The 21,115-nt window shown below is 38.7% G+C and overlaps 3 protein-coding genes across 3 annotated transcripts in view; 2 read left to right on the forward strand and 1 right to left on the reverse strand.

Moving 5' to 3' along the window:
* The first annotated feature begins 362 nt into the window (after positions 1-362).
* Positions 363-3,148, forward strand: dus4l (dihydrouridine synthase 4-like (S. cerevisiae)). Its single transcript, XM_085379837.1, has 6 exons — positions 363-697; positions 816-937; positions 1,121-1,238; positions 1,450-1,572; positions 2,482-2,708; positions 2,806-3,148. The coding sequence occupies exons 1-6, from the start codon at positions 606-608 to the stop codon at positions 3,069-3,071; spliced, it is 948 nt and encodes a 315-aa protein (XP_085235963.1). The 5' UTR covers positions 363-605; the 3' UTR covers positions 3,072-3,148.
* A 487-nt stretch (positions 3,149-3,635) lies between these two features.
* bcap29 (B cell receptor associated protein 29) lies at positions 3,636-7,941 on the forward strand. The gene is made up of 8 exons (XM_085380761.1): positions 3,636-3,738; positions 4,253-4,390; positions 5,103-5,203; positions 5,286-5,433; positions 5,506-5,641; positions 6,048-6,150; positions 6,289-6,389; positions 6,755-7,941. The coding sequence occupies exons 2-8, from the start codon at positions 4,299-4,301 to the stop codon at positions 6,788-6,790; spliced, it is 717 nt and encodes a 238-aa protein (XP_085236887.1). The 5' UTR covers positions 3,636-3,738; positions 4,253-4,298; the 3' UTR covers positions 6,791-7,941.
* Positions 7,942-9,060: 1,119 nt separating this feature from the next.
* The window catches only part of LOC146653991 (solute carrier organic anion transporter family member 1C1-like), a 48,393-nt gene continuing 36,338 nt past the window's right edge, over positions 9,061-21,115 (reverse strand). The window contains exons 10-15 of the mRNA XM_085429178.1: positions 20,016-20,211; positions 18,727-18,892; positions 16,189-16,361; positions 11,858-11,922; positions 11,544-11,661; positions 9,061-11,111 (exon numbers count right to left, since the gene is read on the reverse strand). Of these exons, the coding sequence (XP_085285304.1) occupies positions 10,874-11,111; positions 11,544-11,661; positions 11,858-11,922; positions 16,189-16,361; positions 18,727-18,892; positions 20,016-20,211 (956 nt within the window). The 3' untranslated portion in view covers positions 9,061-10,873. The remainder of the gene's footprint in view (positions 11,112-11,543; positions 11,662-11,857; positions 11,923-16,188; positions 16,362-18,726; positions 18,893-20,015; positions 20,212-21,115) is intronic.

The raw sequence follows: 21,115 nt of genomic DNA on the forward strand, positions 1-21,115 counted from the left end.
TATTTCTTTAGCGTAAATATCTTCATCTTTTCAAATCTCACCTATCAATCAGCAAGCTTCTATTCCAGCATTGCTCTTCAGTCTCGCGCTTTAGTCTTTTGAAGGCTGAAAAGCTAACTTCCCCCGCAGAACCTGAAGGTCGCATTGCGTGACGTAAAGGTGTGGTCGGGGCGTCGAACAACATTTTCTTTATTTTTCATGATTATTTATTTGAAAAAATACACATTACACTCCGAAATAGCTATAGCGTATGTTTGGAGGTCATAATAAAAAAACAAATAAATTAAAAAAGATTAAATACATAAACATACATCTTGTTGCATGACGTAACAGTTCATAAGTCCCAAACACACGCCCGTATTTTTTCCTCCCCTGTACCACTGAGTGGGCACATTTCCGTGAGTGTCGTCTTGAGGTCCATGTAGTCATACCTGCGTATCTCTGTTTAGCAGAATGGCGTTTTACACTGTGAGGTGGGGTCTTCTTTTAGCCTTGAAGTAATACGTCGGACAATAGTACATTTAAACCGCGAAAGGCTTCACGTGCATATTGAGATAGTTAGCTTGTTACGCTACGTGGCTAACGTTTGGCCGCTTATGTGAAGAATGAAGACCGCTAACGGCAACACGAGTGTCATGGACATGTTTGAAAAGGGACAAGTACTGAAAATTTGTGCCCCAATGGTTCGATACTCAAAGTAAGTGAAAGCTGTCATTTCTTTAACTAATTTACAAATTTCTTTGCTTATGGATGAATTTTGGTGAAACACGAGTACAGTTAATGATGCTCACTGTGCTAATATTTATTTCCTTCAGGCTTGCTTTCAGGTCCTTGGTTAGGAAGTACAACTGCGATATCTGCTTCACTCCAATGATCGTTGCAGCCGACTTCTTGCGCTCAATCAAAGCCAGAGACAGTGAATTCACTACTAATGAACGTGAGTAACATTGTAATATGAGCTGGAATGAGCTACTAGGTTGATTTCTTGCACTTCATACCTAGTTTCTTCAAACAGAGAGATTTTCCCTGCGACATAATGTAAAATTTACTAATGCCAGTATTGTCTGTATTGCTATTGCTGATATGATGATAGTTTACAGCTCTTTGTTTATCTGCTCAGGTGACCGACCACTGATAGTGCAGTTTGCTGCCCATGATGCTCAGAGTCTGGCTGATGCAGCCTGTGCAGTGGCACCTTTCTCAGATGGAGTTGACCTCAACTGCGGCTGCCCCCAGAGGTGCAGCTACTGATAGTTTAAACTAATGCTGTCACTTCTCATTATTTAAACAATGTGATTGTACAGAGTAGCTTTTTCTTTGTTGATTCTTAATATTTACATTTTATTCCAGAAAGTAACTAAGAGTTACTGGGACCAGTAGTTAGGTACAAATCTAGTAAACTCAGTGTACTCAGAACGCTTCAGTATCTTTTTTGTGTGTTGTTTTCAGGTGGGCTATGTCAGCTGGGTATGGTGCATGCCTCATTAACAAGCCAGAACTTGTTAAAGACATGGTGAGACACGTCAGAAATCAAGTGGACAATCCAAACTACACAGCATCAATTAAAATAAGGTAAAAAAAAAAAAAGCCACACATACTAAACTTTGTTTCTTTTTGAAGAATTATGACCCCTTTATAATATATAACTTTATAACTGTACCTGTCAGTGATGTTTGTGAACGACACTGTTTAGGTACAGTATGGAGTAAATGGAAGAGCGGCTGGAGAGGTGGAGGTATGCACTGGACAGAAGAGGAATTAAAGTGAATAAAAGTGAGGCAGAATAGATGTTTGTGAATGAGAAGGAGACAGGTGGAATGGTGAACATTCAAGATGTAGAGGGTGTGAAGGTAGATGAATTTAAATACCTGGGGTCAATCATCTAGAGCAATGGACAGTGCATAAGAGAGGTGAAGAAAAGAGTGCAGGCAGGGTGGAGACGAGTGTCAGGGGGTGATTTGTGGAAGGATAGCAGCAAGAGGGAAAGGGAAGATTTGCAAGATGGTAGTGAGACCTGCTATGGTTTGGAGAGTGTGGCACTAACAAAAAGGCAGTAACCGGAGCTGAAGTTGGTTGAGCTAAAGATGTTCAGATTTTCATTGGGAGTGACCAGGGTGGACAGGAATAAAAACAAGTACCTCAGAGGGCCAGCTCTGATTGAGCAGTTTGGAGGAAAAGTTAGAGGGGCAAAGTTGAGATGGTTTGGACATGAGCAGAGAAGGGCTGGTGGAAGGATGTTGAATATGAAGCTGCCAGTTAGGGGGAAAAGAGGAAGAGCACCATGAATGTGGTGAAGGAGGATATGCAGAGGGTTGGTGTGACAGAAGCGGATGCTAGAAACTGAGTGAGATGCAGAAAGATGGTCTGCCCTGGTAACCCTAAAGGGAGCAACCGAAGGAAGATTATTTAAAACAATACTAGTTATGATTATGATCCTACTTATTATTGGTATATTAATACCGTTACTGTTATCTTTCACAGAATTCACAAGGACCTAAGGCAGACAGTGGATCTATGTCAAAAGGCTGAATCAGCCGGTGTGTCATGGATAACAGTCCATGGTCGTACAACAGAAGAACGCCACCAACCAGTCCATTACGATGCTATAAAGACAATTAAAGACAGTGTTTCTGTCCCTGTCATTGCCAACGGCGACATAAAGTATCTCCGGGATGTGGAGTCAATCCACGAGCTCACAGGTGTTGATGGTATGTTCGTTTTCAGCAACATTGTAACAAATATACTTCTAACTCTGGCAGTTTTCTTTCTATTTGGCTCATGGTTTTTTCTTATCTTTTTTATTAGGTGTCATGGCTGCACGTGGGTTACTTGCTAACCCTGCTATGTTTGCTGGCTATGAGGACACTCCTTTGCAGTGTATATGGGACTGGGTGGACATATCTGTTGAACAGGGCACTCCATTCACATGCTTCCACCATCATCTTATCTACATGCTGGAGAGGGTTAGCTCGCAGCCGGAGAGAAAAGTGTTCAATTCTCTGTCCAGTACTTCAGCTGTAATAGATTACCTCCAGAATACATATGGATCAGTACATGATCTCAAGACATGACCACATTGAAAATTAACGGCGTGACTTTAGTTTTTATTGTTACTGTTTTTATGCTCAATAAAATTTTTTAATCTATAGCTGTGCAATTTCTGTCTCTATTGCTTTCCTTTTTCCGCAAGTGTGCGATAGTAGGTTATTAAACAGAATATAGAATAATCGTGGGAAGAGTGCATCTCTGTACATGCGTAGTTTGTTTTTGTTTGTCATGTTTATGTAAAGCATTACTGAGATGCAATATTTCTATTGGCTTCAGGGGTTTAAAAGAAAAAGATATTTCAGTGTTCTGAGAGTGGATAATCAATATGAAGTGTAAGAAATTTATTTCGTTATTTCCTTGTCATGAAGGAAAAAACGGCTTCAAGTAATTAATTATTTGCCTTCAACGTAAATGTCACAATCTTCCCTATAACGAAAATCTTCAATATCATGAAATGAAAGGGGTGTTCAAACAGCACTACAGTTTAAAAATGAATAGCAATAACTGTGGAAAATAATTGTACATAGGACGGACCGCATTTATATTGTTAGATTAAAAATTGTAATAGCGCCGCGGCTTTTATTTTGAAAAACTGCAACGGAAGCTATTCTTTCGGAAGAGGCGGTAGGAGGACTCGCTGGTGCAGGAAGACAAACTTACTTTGCCCTGTTTGATTTCAGAAGCTAACTAGTAAGTATCTCAGTTGCTGCTTTTACGGTATTTTGGAAGTTTCATATATGTCTACTTGGAATCTAGCATAACGTGTTATAGCAGGCCTTATAATAGTCTTAAATAGTTAAAAAAAAAAAATGTATGTTTCTATATCACCTGCGTTAGTTGCATGTTAGCGTTAGCTCATGTGTTAATGCAAGCTTGATACTGAACCCTGGCTAAAGATGGAAGAGTGAAATCGTTGAAAGTAGCTAGCCGTTAAACATATAAACGAGCACTCTATTTGCACGTATTTGTTGCGGTGATGCTGTGAAACCAGGTTATAGTAACAGCGGTTTGACAGTTCACTCCAAGCCTCTGCGAGCTTCCGTTAAGGTAAATAGACTGGGTTCGAGATTATTGCAGTCTTTTTCAACGGTAGTGTTATTACTGAGAAATGGCCACGTACGATAGGTAGCTTACCTTCTCTGTACCTGATAGTTTGTTGAGGGAGGTGAGACCAATTCCTTTTCCTTTTCTTGTTTTCTGTTAGGTTTCCGGTCTTTTGGTTGGTTTATCTTCAGAAGCCATCAGCAAAGATGACGTTGCAGTGGACAGCTGTCGCTCTCTTTCTCTATGTGGAAATTGGCGTCATTGTCATCCTCTGTTTACCCTTTATCTCTGCCAGGAGGTAAGTATAACTGTCGCTCTGTTCTCAAGTTGAATATGGTTTTGCACTCAGGTCTCTGTTGACAAAGGAGATCCTTTCTTCTTCTTTTGGTAGCTCAGTTTCGGGGTACCCACAGTGGATCCATATCATTCTATCTCTTCTGTCAAACCAACCCTCTGCATGTCCTCCTTCACTACATTCACGGATCTCTTCTGTGGTCTTCCTCTTTTCCTTCTCCTGTTGAGTAGCTCAACATCTTTTGTCCAGTATATCCACTATCCCTGTGCACATGCCCAAACCATCTCAACCTAAGATGTCCCCCTGATCTATGCATTTCTAAGCTTGTCTGTTCTGATAACTCTCAAATTAAAATCTGCCAACATCTTGAACTCACACATCATAGCAGGTCTCTCTGAACATTTCCTTACACTTTTGCTGCCATCCTTCTGTTACAAATTACCCCAGAAACTCATTTACACCCACTCCACCCTGCCTGAACTCATTTCTTCATCTGTATTGTGCACTTTGTGGTACTTTGGATTGCTGAAAAAGGTACTAACTAAACACTAAAGAATGAATAATGACGACATTGTGCATATGTGTCAGGTTTGTCTCACCACTGGCAGCAAAGTGTGGTGTTTGATTCTGCGTCAAATATACTGTCAGCTGTAGTAATCCTGTAAGAAATGTTATGTTGTGCACCATAGTGATGTGACTTCAAATGTTTGTGCAGATGGCAGAGCATTTTCCATCTGAGGATCTGGAGTTGGATGTCAAGATTCTGGAATAAAGTGTTTCTCACCATGATCATAATACTCATTGTTCTCTTCCTCGGTAAGCAAACAATCATCCCTGTCTGTATTTTTAAGGCTACGTTTGGACTTATGGGGGATTTCTTTTTCTTTGGTTTTTAAAGATGCTGTCCGTGAAGTGAGAAAGTATTCATCTAAAGAGCACGGCGCCGATGCCAAGCTGCAACCAAATATGTTCGACCACTTGCACATGAAGCTTTTTAGAGCCCAGAGGAATCTGTACATCTCTGGTTTTGCCGTCTTCCTGTGGCTGTGAGTCTGTGCTCTAATACAACACCTGGACTTTGAACCTGGCTTTCCTCTAACCTTTGTGTGTTTTTGCAGCGTTATGAAGCGGCTGATCACTCTGATTAATCAGCTGGCGTCAGCGTCTGGGACTACGGCTGCTCTTCAAGCACAGGCTGAAAATGCTAACCAGACTGCTGAGAAATACATGAAGGACAATGAACTGTTGAAACAGGTAATTGCACAAAGATCTGTTATTTGTAATCAATAACCCACTTTGAACTGCATGTGGGGAAACTCATATAGGTCAGGGAATAAGTTACACAGTTATTGAATGATAAAACAGAATTTCAAAGTCCAGATTTTAATAGCACATATTAGCTTGTTGCTTACATAATCTAAAGCTATATTAACAGAGTACCCAGTTGATTGTAATCATATAAAGATGAATTGAAATGGAAGCTACCCAACTCAGCTTTAACCTTTAATCCACATCCAGAGCATATTTAATGTTTATAGACTGCTCAATGGTTTGACTGTTCAGTTTGTATGCCTGGAATATGCTTTGTGTTTTCCACTGGAGGTACTGGGATAACTATATTTGACTGAAGATTTGAATATATGTATTTTTATGTTATCAGACTCTGATGGAAGGGCGGGGTGATAGGGCTACTGCTGAGGGCATGGACCTGCTAAGGAAGGAAGTGGAGAAACTGAAAGAAGAACTGAAGACTTCTGGAGATGGTTAATATCTGTGTATATTTCAGTCCTCTACACCTTCCCTGGAAACAAATGTAGCTTTTATAACTTGTCAGTTTCTGTAAACAAAGACATGGGGGGTGGGGATTCCTTGTTCTCATGTGTCATTGTTTTCCTCTCCAGGTCTGAAGAAGTCCCAGTCAGAGGCAGATGTAATGAAGAAACAGATGGAGGGCCTCGCCAGGGAGTATGACAGGCTGTTGAAAGAACACCAGGAGCTCCAGGTAATGCTGAGCTCTGAACACAGCAGGGTGATGATTTGCTGGGTCGTTCACTAGCTAGATGTAACAATTCAAAGTGACATTCAAGACAATTAACATCAGGCAGGCAGCCTCAGATCAGCAGTGTGGTTCCTCCATATTTCGTGATCAAAGAAGCCATCAATTTATCGTTTAAGCTTAGGCCTCGAGTATGTTTTGTGGAAACATTTAAAGCACAAATCACTAGTGAAAGACTGCAAATTCTGTTCACTTTCAGGTTTTCATCCATTTCTTTAACAACTAACAGACACTTTGAACCTTTATGGAGTGTGGAATTGTATAATACAGTATAATATTTTAACTGATATTTTCATTTTCTCTCCTTTCAGAATCTGCGAGACAGTGGAAATAAAAAGGAAGATTAGATGAAAAGTTAAAGGTTAAAGTGTTTACTTAGCTCAGTCACAGACAATTGCACCACATGCTTGACCATCTGTAACACCGTGTGTCATACTATTTAATTACAAATTAAAGACTGGCTCATCTGAGGAACATGCTTTCGGCTGGTAGCAGCAATGGTTTCAAAAGTCTTAAACCTTTATTAGAGCACGAGACTGGCTTAAATGGAATGAGTAATATCTGTTTCTGCCTGGTGCAGCCTGACTAAGAGGATTTTCTTTTTCAAGGGTGCGCTATCGGGCAGATTAATTGTGCAAAGCAATTGGAGTTCAGTTAGTAAGTGACTCAGGACTGATCACAGAGCACCTAATATATCAAATATCAAACAAAATGAGTGTTTTCTGTCTCATTTGTTTTTGCCACTTTGCACAAGATATGGGGAAAGTTGAGTCGATCTATAAATGTGGTAAATGGTTACAAAAGTATTTTTATGCTAAAGGTTTTCTCTTGTTTTTGTGCAGCCACTTGCAGCTTAACTTTAGTATGCAAATACAGACTGCATGTACAGTTGCACTGAGATAAATGAGCTTCACTTTTGTTTTGCGGTGTTTCAGCCGATGTGCCAGATGTTTTTACCTGTACAGCTGTAATGGATAACAGTAGGTAGAGGTTTTAGCCAGTATCTGTTTGTTTTTTGTTTTTGTGTCTGTGTTTAGTTTTTTATTTCCTTTTATTTGAAGTTGTAAAAAGATCTGGCACATAAAGTAAAACTTTTTTTTTTTTTAAGTCCTAGTTAGGTTTTTGCCTGGATGTTCTTCACATGCTCAGTTTTGTGTTAAGGTGCACAGTTTGCTGGGATTCATATTTTATGTCACAAAAAAAGATTGTCTTTGTTTTGTTATATATATTTTTTTGTGTATCTTTTAATTATCCAAACAAAACAAATCCATGTCACTGTGAAACAGGACCTGCGATTGTCATCACCACATATTTAAATGTTTGCTTTTTATTAGTGATTTACCATTGTTCATTTTCCCGGTAATATAAATACATGTTCATGTTGCGCTCTGCTGTTTGGACGTAAAAATCAGATTTAAGTGCCTTTCCAGTGGATGTAGAAAGCAGAATTTTCTTTAATAAAGGTTATTTTTTCCTGCGCTTTGTTTTGACTTCTTAACACAAACTCTGTTAATCATTTATCTGAATTTCAGGAGCAGGACCACACTTCCCTTCTGGTCCGTGTGCCTCCTGCACTACAACCATTTTTTTTTTTTTTTTCATTTTCCCAGCTAATGAAACAAATCACAAAAAACCCATAATGTGATTGGGTATTAAAATTCTTTATTTTAATATTTCATTTAAGATATTCCTTGAAATTTTACAAAAATAATCCAAGAAAATTATTTACATTCTGATTTCTTTAATGCAAGCAAAGACCTTACATTATTGAGATAATGACTTTCTTTCTCTACACCGTTCTGAGTTTGTCAGCCTGAAACTGAACCTGAAGATGACACAGTCACCTCATGCTGCAACTTACCCAAATAGTACGTGTGTTGTGGGTCCACGGCTCCTTTGAAAAACGTGAATTCATGACCTTGAAATAAAACTGGTGACTGCAAAATTATATTGAATGCCTTTTTTGAGTTACACTGAACATTCTGTTACTGGAACAATATCACTTCACCCTGATATCTAAAAATAAAAAAATGGGACTGACTAAATCTGATTTGGCACTTGAGTGGAAAGTTGCAGGTAACTTCAGAATATTCCTAACAGCAGTGCAATGCAAGAAATCCTCCTTCAATCCACACGCTGTTTTTAAAGGACGCAGTTTAACATGTTTTTAAAACCCAATTTTGCCTAATTTCATCCATCCACAAATCAAGCAAATACTTTCAGTTAAGGTCCCCTAAGCTACCAAACCAGAAGCCATATTTAGATTACAGGTTCTCATCAGCGATGAGATGCTGATAGCCCACAGCAGAACAGCAATACAAAAGCTACATGGTAAATAGTGTTCATTTTCAATAGAGTTTATGCTACTATAAATATTATCTATAAATATTATAAACTATGAAACCAGCATATTACTTAAAACACACAGCTCCCGTTGAAAGTGACAAATACCACAACATGTGATGTTGAGGCAAGTTTTTTTCACTTGTAATAACAGGTCAGATGATGCTTTTTGTCATGAAAATATACAATCATGTAGGGACATATGTGTATAAATATATATTTGTATTTATGTATTTTATTTGTGTGTGTGTGTTGGGGGGCAGGGGGAGGGAAAGTGTGTCTGTATTAAAAAGTCTGTCAAATCCTTTACCACGTTTTGAATTTTAAACTGGGCTAATTTAGTCTTTCTGCTGATGTACATATTAAGGGCGTCTGGTATTACACAAATGGATGGTCGAAGGAAACTGTTTTCTGAATCATAGAGATTGGCAGCAGTGTACACTCGTACACTGCTGCACTAAAGAAAAGTGTTGCGATGAGTCTCAATAATCGGTACTCGACTTTCAACCATATCAATACTTTGGGCATGAATTTGAATGCATTCCAGAGATCACGACTTCATCAGTCATTGCAAAACATCACATCAGAGCAGCTAGTGTACCCTCAGATAATTTCATCAGATCCCTGAACAGAGCTCTAGTTTAAGCAGTCAGATATCTGATCATTTGCTCTCAATGAAAGAAAATGCTAAAAAAAAAAAAAAATGTCCAGGATTTCAGTGACAGACTGGGATAAAAAGAGTTCTTTAAAAAAAAAGTTGTATAAAATTTAAAAAATGCTATATACTCGATTCATACAACTGAGAAATCACTGTCAGATTTTACAAAAATGGGGTTAATGTTTAAGAGAAGAAAGGGGAGATAAAATTGTGACATTGGCATAAAGACACACATAAAGAATACAAAGGTAGAAACACCAACCAGTGAAACGCATGACGATGGAAACAGAACTTTTACATATCAGCAACAACAATCACACACAGTGTTTTCTTCTTCTTCTCCTTTTTTTTTTTTACAGTAAGTACTTTATCAGTGTTGCAACAATACAATTTCTGCCTTATCCAAGGCACGACAACGGTTATTTAATACCAGAGCCTGGGGAGCCCAACTGAGAAGTGTAAGATGCAAATTTGATCTGATACCAGCTATTAACAGCTTTAGTCAGTTGTGTGTGTGAAACTAAAACATTTGCACCACTCAGAGGTAAGTGTCATGGCTCTAGAATTTGACAAAAGCAGAGCTGTTTGCTGAAGCAGATTTCACTAAAATACAATTCCCATTTCTAGTGATTATGAATATCAACGGACCCAAAGTTCATATCCAGAAAGCACAAAAACAACAAACTGCTATACACTCACAACTTTGGGCTTTTAAGTAAAAAGCAAAAATCAATTGTTTTTTCCTAAACGAGTAAAGAGCCGATGATCTGAAATTTAAAAGTAAAATGAAATTGTTTTTTAAAGATCTCTGAAACACACATTAAGAGGTAACAGTTGAGTGAATGAGGCACATACCGAAACATCATATCAATATCCTCCAAGTGTTACTGAAACGAGCAATTCTACAACTCACTTAAAGGAGAAAAAAATATCTCAGGTCTCTAAAGGCCAGATTTTTCTTTTTAGGACATATCAGTTTGCTGTTGTGCCTCTGGTTTATAAGGCCACTTTACCTCTTCAGTTCTGTAACACTACTGTCAGCTGGAATAACTTTGAAAGAAAGATCTTAAAGAGGCAGCTTTTGAAATGCTGGTGTTTAAAATAGTACTGTTTTGCAGTAGTCTGTACAAGTCACATTTCCTAACTGATATTTTCTTCAACTCAAAAATATCGTGTTTGTATTTTTTTTTTCTTAAAAGGAAAAACAGCATGTACATTCAAGAAATATTTCAGTCATATCAAATTTCTGTCAGATTTACAAAGCCTTTACACATCCAGCAGTACAAATATAGAATTTCTGTTTTACATGAGATGACTGAACAAGTGATTCCCTGCAAATCTTGTTTTCATGTGAGCGAGCGTGCATGTGTGCAGCGGCGCTCTGGACATACTGTGGGTATATATGCGGCCGTCAGCTCTGCTGGCTCTGTCAAAGTCGTGTCTGCCTATCTGTGCTGTTCTCTGATGGGTGGTGTGGCTGGTCAGAATTAGAAATAACCAACTCTTCCTTCCTGAGCACCTCCAGTTCGGTTCCACCGTTCCTCAGAGCTCCGTGGATGGCGCTTCGTTCCTCCTCCTTCAGCTGTCGACTGAGCAGGATGAAGCCCGGGATGCAAATAATAAAGGAGATAGTCCGTAGGCTCAGAGTCAGGCCCAGGTATGCTATTCTGAGAGGCACGAAAAAGATTGATTTGATGAAAATTAGCAAAATTTGGCAAGACATCAGACAAGAGTTGGTTATTAATGCTGCAATAGATTCCCTATGTTGAGTTGTACCAGAAAATTGAGCTAGGGTAATGGGATAATATTTATTAATGTTTAATAATCATAATTTGGAAGCTATAAACAGGAATTATAATGTCTCACGTAGAGCTTCCAGGGGTTACAGAAAAACTAGAAAAAAAGAAGTAGGGTAGGCAAGAGGTTACTGCTAATTCAGTTCAAACTCAATGAAAGTATTTCCAGTAAAGCATCAGCAAATAAATGAGATTAAGTCTGGTCTACAGAAGGTCACACTTAAGGCTGTATTATGTTGAATGTTTGGACTAATTAAAAAAAGGGATTCACAAACGACTGAATAGTACATGTGTAAGTACAACCTGTAGGCGGTGGTGTTGTAGATTCGACAGGCTCCTATGCCCCCACACCTTTTCTGACCCCATTTTAGACATGTGGTGTCAATGATGGCTCCAAAGTAAATGGGTGCTGGGATCCCTGCTGTAAGACAAAGGAAACAAAGTCTTTTCACAGTCACGTCTCCTAAAAATGAAACAACAGGTAACAGCGAACACTATTTTGAAAAATCTGAACAAACATTTTATGACTAAACTTGGACAAACAAAGCAAAGGTTTTCAGGAAGAGTTAAACCAAGATCAAATCCCAGAACATTCCCGACTACCGAACAGGTCTTACCAAGGGTCCGTGTTGCCAGTGCGTGGAAACCCAGGGCCAAAGATTTCAGCTGTGGCTTGATGCACCTGCATAAATAAAATAAAATAAATAAACAGAACATGGTTACTATCATTTAAATCAGTTTCTATTGTTACTGGACAAAAAAAAAAAGCCTATTAGGTAACACCAGAAGTAATGCCACTGTTACTCAAGCGAGTGTAAATGTAAATACAAAATGTAAACCATAGCTGTTCCACTTAAACAACAAAATATATGACATTTGATAAACCTGTTAAGAAGAACTTTTACCATTCCTATGGAAACTAAACCGTCTTTCTGATCTCTGAAAATGAACAGAGGAATAATAAGATGACTATTCACGCACAGCGCAAAGTCACTACATTCCTGCCAGGCCACTGGAATCCAACAGGATCAGCTGACATGGCTTTAAGAGGTCCTACGTTTGTGTGTTAAGTGTGTGCTTATGTGCTCGCATATAGGAGGGTGTAATTCCCTTAGCATAAATCTCTTTACTTGAAAAACACACCCGAGTTGGATTTATAGGGAGAACAAAGCAGAAAATAAATGATTAGCACATGCATGTGTCACAGCATGTCACTGTAAAGTCCACAGTTAACCACCAGAGGCCGCTGTGTGGCAGAAAATTTGAAGCCTGGTTGATGACACATGATTTTGGGTTTGTATACCACCTTTACCTCTGGTAAAATCCTGAAGATGTGCGAGATGTTTCTGTACAACATTGATGCTGTTTTTGTGTACACAAATAAGACTGGTTGTGTGTCAGTGTATTGGATCCAGGAGTGGAAATGCTTCTATGATAAGACTTAGAAGATTACTTGTATCATCAAGCGGGCTCTCCGAGTGAACGGCCCTACAGCTATCCCACAGGCATGTGAACAACTTTCAGGAAAGACTGAACACAGAACAGCCTAAAATGCATTTTTGGCTTCAGATGGCAGGATTAACTATATAACAGGTACAAGGGAGCTGCTATAAAGCGTAGTCTTGGATTATTACATTTATTTTACTGTTACATGTCTACTTGACACTCAAGAGTTATTGTCATAAATCAAATAAATCAGTTTATTATCATCAGGTCAAAATGTTCACCTGTCACTTTCTAAGTAATGTGATTGTGGAAACTGATGTCTACTGACACTGGTAATTACCAGTGTGCTAAGGAGCATATCATAGTTTTCAATGATACGTGTGCTTCCACACATTGAGATCAGACATGTCAACAAGGTAACAGTATCTGTTTTAGACTTTCCAGTGTCACTGAAATCATTTGTGACTAGCAGAGCAAAGATTTGCCCTCACCGTCATTCTCAACTAACCACTAGAACAAATGTTGGGTTTTTTTAAAATATTAATTTGACAAAGTCCCTTTTTTATAAGTTTGGCAGACAAACAAATCCACAAACAAGTATGCAGCCACTGCTAATAACAGGAAGTTTATACAAGGCTTTATGAAAACAAGCTCCAAAGTTTGCAGTAGTGAAACAAGCAGGTATAAAATTGTGTAAGAGTCAATGGTAACTACAACAAATGACATTAAGCATTTAGGACTGACTCAACTACTACAGGAGTAGTAGTACAGTACAGGGCTTGTTCTAAAGAGTCCAAATTATATGATATGCCCTTCATATGCAAAACATGCACATGCAACAGGTACAGCATTAGGTCTTTTCAGATGGACTGTGTGGGCATCTCTGTGTAGCTTATTGTATCAAGCCTCATCTATAGTCTAACTCAGGGATGTCAAACATAAGGCGGCCTGGCAAAGACTCGAATCCAGTCCATCGGATAGATTTGGAAAATGTGCATGATGACATAGATTTTGGACTTTTTCTATCAGTCCAAACACTCCCACATGGATGTTCACAATATAAAGTAATTCAATACTAGCTTTCTGTAATTTAGGCTTTGTTTTTGCAGAAGCGTGTCATTGTCACTATGTGATTTGCTCACGAATGTGCTTTGTCAACATATTCTTTTTATTATCTCATATCTCATATGAGAAAACAAAAACTGTAATAATGACCTATATTAATTATTAGAGATCACCAAAATCTACAGATTTTTCTTTATCAATTAGAAAACAGATTTTTTAAATATTGATTTATATATTTATTAGGGGTGCAACGATACACAAAATTCACGGTTCGGTTCGGTTCGATACTTTGGTGTCACGGTTCGATATTTTTTCGATACAAAAAATGTTCATGCATTTTTAATTTGTCATTTATTAAAATTATAAATATATATTTTAACTCAAAAGTACAGTTTTTGAATTTAACCCTAACCCTTGTGCGTGTTTTTTATTTTGACAGCGAATGCGCACCTGCGGACCACTTATGTGCAGCCCTGGTTATTTAGCTCATCATATTGCAGCCACAGAAATTCTTTTGTCCATGAAACCATAAAGCTGCACTTTCTTTTTGCCTTATAGTCTGATTTGTCATAACTTCTCCGTTTTGTGGTAAGCTTTTCTTTGGCTGTCACTTCTTCACCCTGACCTGTCTTATTTGGCTCAGCAGAACTGAAATGCTTTTACACACTCACTCACATAAGCTCAGCGATTCTCTGCGCGATCAACCTCTCACATGTTTAAGCTTGCTGCGGGAGATTTCACTTGTCATGTTTGCATAGTAAGCTAACGATTAATAAGACGATGTCAGAGGAATTGGTGCACAAATTATCATCACTCACAGATCAGTGCTGTCGCTCTCTATACACAGTTCGCACGATTGCAAAGTGAAAGCAAAAAAACAAGCGCAAATTCAAACGCGACTTCAATATGTCACATATTGACAGTGGCTCACCGATGCCAATGACATAATTACCCAGCTACATTTCCGAAAGAATGCAGAAGCATTGACATATATTTTTCCTACAATAGCCCGACGGGCAGGGAAGAGATAGATTTTGGTAGCCCGACTGAAAAAATCGCTAGCCCCGGGACGTCGGGCTAGCGATATTGCAAGCCCTGTATCTGATTGAGGAATCACTCATCTTTGGAAAAGAGAGTTTATTACAGAGAAATGTCTCTTTCCAAAATAAAAGCTATACTATCCGCTTCTTCTGGGCTATATTCTCAGCAGCATAAGGAGAATCATGTGCTAACAGCTGTCTAAATGACTCGGCTAAAGTTAGTAGCATGCTTGTTGTTTTTGTCTTTGCACTAGGATGATGTCGGTGTAAATGTGCAGTCATATTCGTTGTGTTCCCGCTAGTGCTTTCAGGTTAATCTCGTTGAAATGACCTTAACGCCACAACACGGCAAATCTCCGTTAACGAGCTACCGCCGATCACTCCGTGCATGGGGCTAGACGGCCAACACGTTAACGAGCTAACTGCGCTAACACACTAGTTCACACCAATGTAATTGAGCATTGCATGGCACATCCAACATACTGTTTTACTTTAGTCCATGACTCGCTTACCTTCAGGGTCATACGTCACATGAAAACCAAAATAATTCCAAACGCCAGATCTGAATGACGTTCAATTTGCCTGTTGCAAGTAGAGCTTAACTTCTGTCTCGCTAGCTTGCCCTGCGCTCTTCCTTCTGACTATGCTGTCTGTGTTGAGCTCTCAGTGGATCTGCGCTCGACAGTGCAGCCTAGGCGGAGTAGTCCAACACAGATTCACTGAGCGCTCAACACAGACAGCATCGTCAGAAGGAAAATTGATAAAATAAATTACAAATGTTGTATTGTTCGATACATATGCGTACCGAACCGAAAGCACTGTATCGAACGGTTCAATATCGATACGAATATCGTTGCACCCCTAATATTTATTTATATTGGCTACAGACTCATGCTGCAGAGATGGCTGCAGGAAGTCTGTGCTCAAAGTCACAAGGCACAACTCCGTGTACATGCTGATTAATTAGTATAACAACATTTTATTAAATCTGAATTGGTTCAAGATGTTAGTATTTCCGTGTTTCTGTGTGCGGCAATGGAAAAATGTTCATCATGACCAAAGTTTTTTTGTCTTTGCTGTTTCGACCGCTGTTTGTCTGCATGCCAGGCGGGGCACAGCCTCAACAAGCCACACTTTCGAGCAAAATACTGGCAAGGAAATGTTGGCTGTCCTTTGAGTGAACCTCCCAATTGTCCACTGTTATCCCAAACCCAGGTGTGTGGGGATTTCAAGGTAAGGAAAATACTAAACAGTACAAGAAATGCTTCTTGTACCACCTTAAATAGACAGTTCTAAAAGTTTGAAATTGAGGCTTGATATAAATGCTAATACGAATACAGGGATAATGTAGTTATTTCAAGATCCTTTCTCATTATATGCCTTAAATTTAATCTGACCTGATAAGAAGCATGTATCCTGGTGTCCCCCCAAGAGAGATGATAAAGGAAGTGATGACAGAGAGAGCCAGGAAGTACGGGAACATCCTGTCACAGTCGTCCTTTTGAGGGCAGTGACCTGTACTGGCCGTATAGTTACCAGCCACACCGACACAGGAACAGTTAGAGAAGACCTGGAGAGACACGCATATTCCACACATATGACCATATAGCTAGACACAGACAACTACAGACAAATTAATGGAAAAACCAGTGTGCGTGTGTGTGTCAAAGCATTGTTGCCCAACACCTTACTGAGATAGAGGGAGTTCAGAGAGGGTTTTCCTTTATTTTGTCACTAGCCTGTATGCATAGAATTGCAAACTACATTTATATACAAATCAAAAGATGATAGTAGTCTTTCATGTCTTTTTTATAGGAAAAGTGCAGAAAGATTTTGCAAAACACGAGGTGCAAAAACAATGTCGCTGTATAAAAATACAATAAATAGTGAGAATTACCATTCAGACATACTGGCACAGGTCATGTTTAATGGAAAAAGTGATACACGGCATGTTATTTCTCAAATACAACCCCTGGGACAATAACAGTGCTATGTGCATAAAAGTGGACACTGTTCAAGTCAATATTCAGTTATTGATTTGGGATGCTGCACAACTCTGTCCATGTTTTTTAGATGCTGACTTTTGGCTTCCTTATGCTGACTTCCAGTAGAACAGATTTTAACATTTTATTACTTGTTTTTAAGTCACTAAATGGACTTTAGCATCCTCTTACCTTTCTGGACTTTGAACTATTCCTATTTTAACTATTCCTAATAGATCTTTAAACACAGAGCAGGCCAGGCCTTTGCTGTAGTCAAACCTAAACTTTGCAACAGTTAGCCTCTTCAAATTAGCACCTCTGCAACCCTTGAGATGTTTAAAACTCACTTAAAGACACGCCTTTACTCACTAGTGTTTAATTTTGACTGAGTTTTGACACGTTTCTTTTCTTTTTGGTTCTTGCTTTTCTTGTTATTTCTCTATTTCCCTGCTGTTTTATTCTATTTAGCTGTAAAGCACTTTGGCCAACCTGTGTTGTTTTAAAATGTGCTAATAAATAAATTAACTTGACTTAACTAACTTGTCGCAACATTTTTACACCATAAGACAGTTTTAAGCAGTTTAGTAAATCTAGCATTAAACTCCCTCATTTTGAATTTAGCTGGTTTAAATAAAACTCCCTTACTGATTAACAGAAAACTTCAAACCAGTACAAAAAAGCACAAGCCTTTAGTCAATCAAACTTTCTTTAAATAAAGACAATCATATACAGGCAAATAATACCCAGGAAGTAAGCAACCAAATTAATGTAAAAGATTGTGTACAGCGATTTAGAGAGGCTGCCTCCACTGTGTAAGGAACTCTCTGGCCTAAACTAAGTGGACTATTTCCTGCTGTGTGCTACATGTTAGAAAAAGGAACAGTGGAAAATATCCAAATCTCATTCTCATGAAACTCTCCAAGGTTCATGTGTGAACCTTGGAGAGCCCACACAGCCAGTGCTTGAAAGCACTGGCTGTGTGGGCTTCCCTTAAAGGCCCTCAGTCACATGCTTGCTCCCTAAAACAGCACTTAGTCATCAAAACTGTGAATACCCTTTCTTGATATCTGCACTAATCAATAAATAACAATTAAAGTAGACTTATCATAATTAATATAGTTTCACAAGGGCGGAGGATCATTTAAACACTGCCAAAGGTCTGCGCATGTGCAAGTCATCACCAAAAGCCGAAAGCATGACGTCAAAGAGAGGGGATTTCCTTAATATGGTCAGAGTGGCCTTAAGGGGAGAGGAGCTAAAATTGCCTATTTCAGACAGAAACATCCATGAATGTGAATCATGTAAAGTTAATTTAATAAAGTGCAAGAATTAGCATAAAAAGTCCCCTTTTAAAAACCAGCCATGAGCCGTAAAGACCGACATAGCCTGGTTCCAGATCACTGATCTGCTGCCCACGTTTGAGATTTTACCAGCAATTCAATTTGATGCAATGAAATTAGTGTCTTATTCTTATTTTTTATCTTATATTGGTTAAGTATACAGGAATAGAAGATTGTACAACTCATTTTGTTATTTTCTCATATTAAAGCATGTATCTTTCTCTTTAAACCAGCTGTGGGCAAGTTTTACGATGTTTTCTCATGAAAACTGTATTCATTCTCACAATGGAGAATAAATGAATGCACAGTCATGAATGAGTGACAGAAGATCTCTTCTCAGTAACATTTAGTTTTAAAAAAAGAGAGAGAATTATGCCTTGAAGTTCACGCCAAATGACTTTTATGGCAAAACAGTGTGTAATCCAAATGAAACGTAGAAACCCACTTCCGAGAAAAATGCATGTTTTTCTGAGCCAGCCAAGGTTACGCAGTTGGGATATAAGACTACTCCAAGTTTTAAAACAGACGAGACACTAACAAAGTTTTTTGCCTCATAATTTCCAACCGATTCTGGTTGTACAGTATTTACTTTCTGAGCCGCTTGTAAACTTACTGTGTTTTTTCCTGAGCCAGCAGAGGTGGTGCAGCCAGCCAGACACGGAGAAACATATGTGATGCCGTTCTCACCGCAGACTGGGTCCCAGTCGCTCGATGAACAAACGCACTTTGAGTTGCAGTCTGTGAAGAGCGGGTGCTTATCATACGATATCTTTTCGATGCTGGAAGATAGATGATAAGAAAGAAGTACAACTCAGAAACAAATACACTTATTTACAATTTTGTATATATTTGATATGGATTTTGAGTTTCTAGGGATACATTAGACATACGTTATCAAGGTGATATGGCAAATTTGTTAGCAAAGTGCAGCATATTCAGTCACTCTTCCTGGCCTACAGACAAATGTAGGTCAGTTTTTTTGGTGGATTTTTTGGTCCATCATCTCCTGAGAGGAATATCCTGCTGTTTATTTCCTAAATCGTCACCACCTAGTTTACACAGTAAGATTCAGACTATATCTTGAGCTCAGACTGTTAAGTAAGCTGCAGATTTAATTCCCACAGTTCTCTCTAGATTCATCACTACAAGCAACCCCCTTTTTATACGGTGACAATGTAATCTGTAATAAGATGAAATATTACTGCTTCAAATAAACACAGTCAAACGTGCATATTTCCAATCATCAGTGTCTTCAAAAATGACTGGCGCCAGAGCAATCCTCATTCATTTATGAAACTAAATAAGCAAGTTGCTGAGCATTAGGAAATTCCATATTTTATTTACCGCATGCAGTGTTTGGTTTTTAAATTGGTTTTCGAGCTTCGGCACATTCGCTGCATGGACTAATTAGCACGCTGCACCCCTCTGGCTACTTTTAACTTTTCATCTCAGCAGTGTCACTTCAGCTGTGTCTGAATACTGACATGCATTATTAGGCAAACCCAGAGGATGATTTTGTGTTGGTTTCAGCTTGTAATCACCTACTGGTTCCCAAATATGCTTAACAAAAGGGTACCTCGTGCTCCTTTATATGCAGCTCCATGGAAATGTTGCCAGTTCTGCTTAAATATGAGTCGACATCCTCATGATTAAATGGACTTTTATCATACATTTTCTTTTTTGAGAAATCCTCTTTTTTGAGAAATGCCAAAAAACATAGCAATCAACTCTGATGCATGATATGAAACATTTAAATAATGTGTTGCTTTCAGCCACCATAGTGAGGAATCATTCAAATATTAGATGGCTAACTCTGCTGCGTTTAATAGTTTGGAGGAAAAATAAATTTTCCAAACAAGTAGCCATTAACCTCGACACATCATATAATCGCCTCTGACTCACTTGTCATATGAAAGTGTCACCCCGGCCACCTTGGCATTCTCACAACTCATTGCGAAGAAGAACAGTGACAGGATGTAACCTATAAGGGATGTGCCAAAGGCGAACTTGGCTGCTCCCATGATGTTCAGCTTCAGCCTCTTCATCAGCAGACCTCCAGAAAACATCCCCAGTGCCACAGCTGGGATATTTATCACACCTGAGATTAAAGGAAACAGCAAAGCACATGATTAATTAGATGCTGTTTAAAAGGCTAGATGAGGATTCGAACAATGAATGACGGTAACATTTTAAATTTTTCATCAAAGCTTCACTATTGTTTTTCAGACACCTGCTTATCCTACCTTGCAAATGAGGCAGCTCCGGAGGTAAAATAACCCTACACTAGTTCCAAGTTACCATGATCAAAAAAGAACCCTGCTTTTTATCTTTTTATAGCTTTATTTAACATCAATGTGGAGACATGGTCTTTTATCTATATCCATGTCATTAGCTCTGGTCACTAATATTTATTTATTTATTTATTAACCTTTATTTAACCAGGAAGATCCCATTGAGATTAAAAACCTCTTTTTCAAGGGAGACCTGGCCAAGATAGGCAGCAGCAGATGTCTCACAGTTACAGAAATTATATTACATTCTCTTTCATATGCAGCCAGTCTGGTCAGCACAGGCATCTCCCTTGATGAGACCACATGAACCTAGATATTTTCATTTTACGCTATGAACTTCATTAGATATTTTATTTCATGTGCAAAGTAGTTCTCATATTCACAAAGCTCCAGTCTCTGCAGCTGTGGCTGTTAGTGGATTGAATTAGAATATAGCTAACCCAGCTCTCCTTTCTCTAACAAGATCCACTCCCTGAAGTTCTATTTCTGCTTCATCCAACAAATGTAAAAGCGAAGAAGGAGGAGGGTAACGCTGAATGGACAGAAAGCCCATAAATCTGTAATAATTACCATGTTAAACACATGATTCCTGCATTATAACGCCGTTTCCATACTTGACGCTAGAATTCATTTGATCAAACAAGGGACGTCCGAGTCCTTTTTCTCCCATACAATATGAAACAAGCTGGAAAGCTTTCCCTAGTCGTCTGT

The sequence above is a fragment of the Rhamphochromis longiceps genome, linkage group LG14 (assembly GCF_057381845.1).
Source record: "Rhamphochromis longiceps isolate RC_006_pf linkage group LG14, R_longiceps_female_GT1.1, whole genome shotgun sequence".
In the NCBI taxonomy this organism is placed as follows: domain Eukaryota; kingdom Metazoa; phylum Chordata; class Actinopteri; order Cichliformes; family Cichlidae; genus Rhamphochromis; species Rhamphochromis longiceps.

Excerpts from the sequence above, each read along its gene's own strand:
- dus4l (XM_085379837.1), top strand. The coding sequence starts at position 606 with ATGAAGACCGCTAACGGCAACACGAGTGTCATGGACATGTTTGAAAAG. Across the intron at positions 938-1,120 it reads TGAATTCACTACTAATGAAC|GTGACCGACCACTGATAGTG; the intron begins GTGAGTAACATT and ends TTATCTGCTCAG. Across the intron at positions 1,239-1,449 it reads AACTGCGGCTGCCCCCAGAG|GTGGGCTATGTCAGCTGGGT; the intron begins GTGCAGCTACTG and ends TGTTGTTTTCAG.
- bcap29 (XM_085380761.1), top strand. The coding sequence starts at position 4,299 with ATGACGTTGCAGTGGACAGCTGTCGCTCTCTTTCTCTATGTGGAAATT. Across the intron at positions 5,204-5,285 it reads ACTCATTGTTCTCTTCCTCG|ATGCTGTCCGTGAAGTGAGA; the intron begins GTAAGCAAACAA and ends TGGTTTTTAAAG. Across the intron at positions 6,390-6,754 it reads AAGAACACCAGGAGCTCCAG|AATCTGCGAGACAGTGGAAA; the intron begins GTAATGCTGAGC and ends CTCTCCTTTCAG.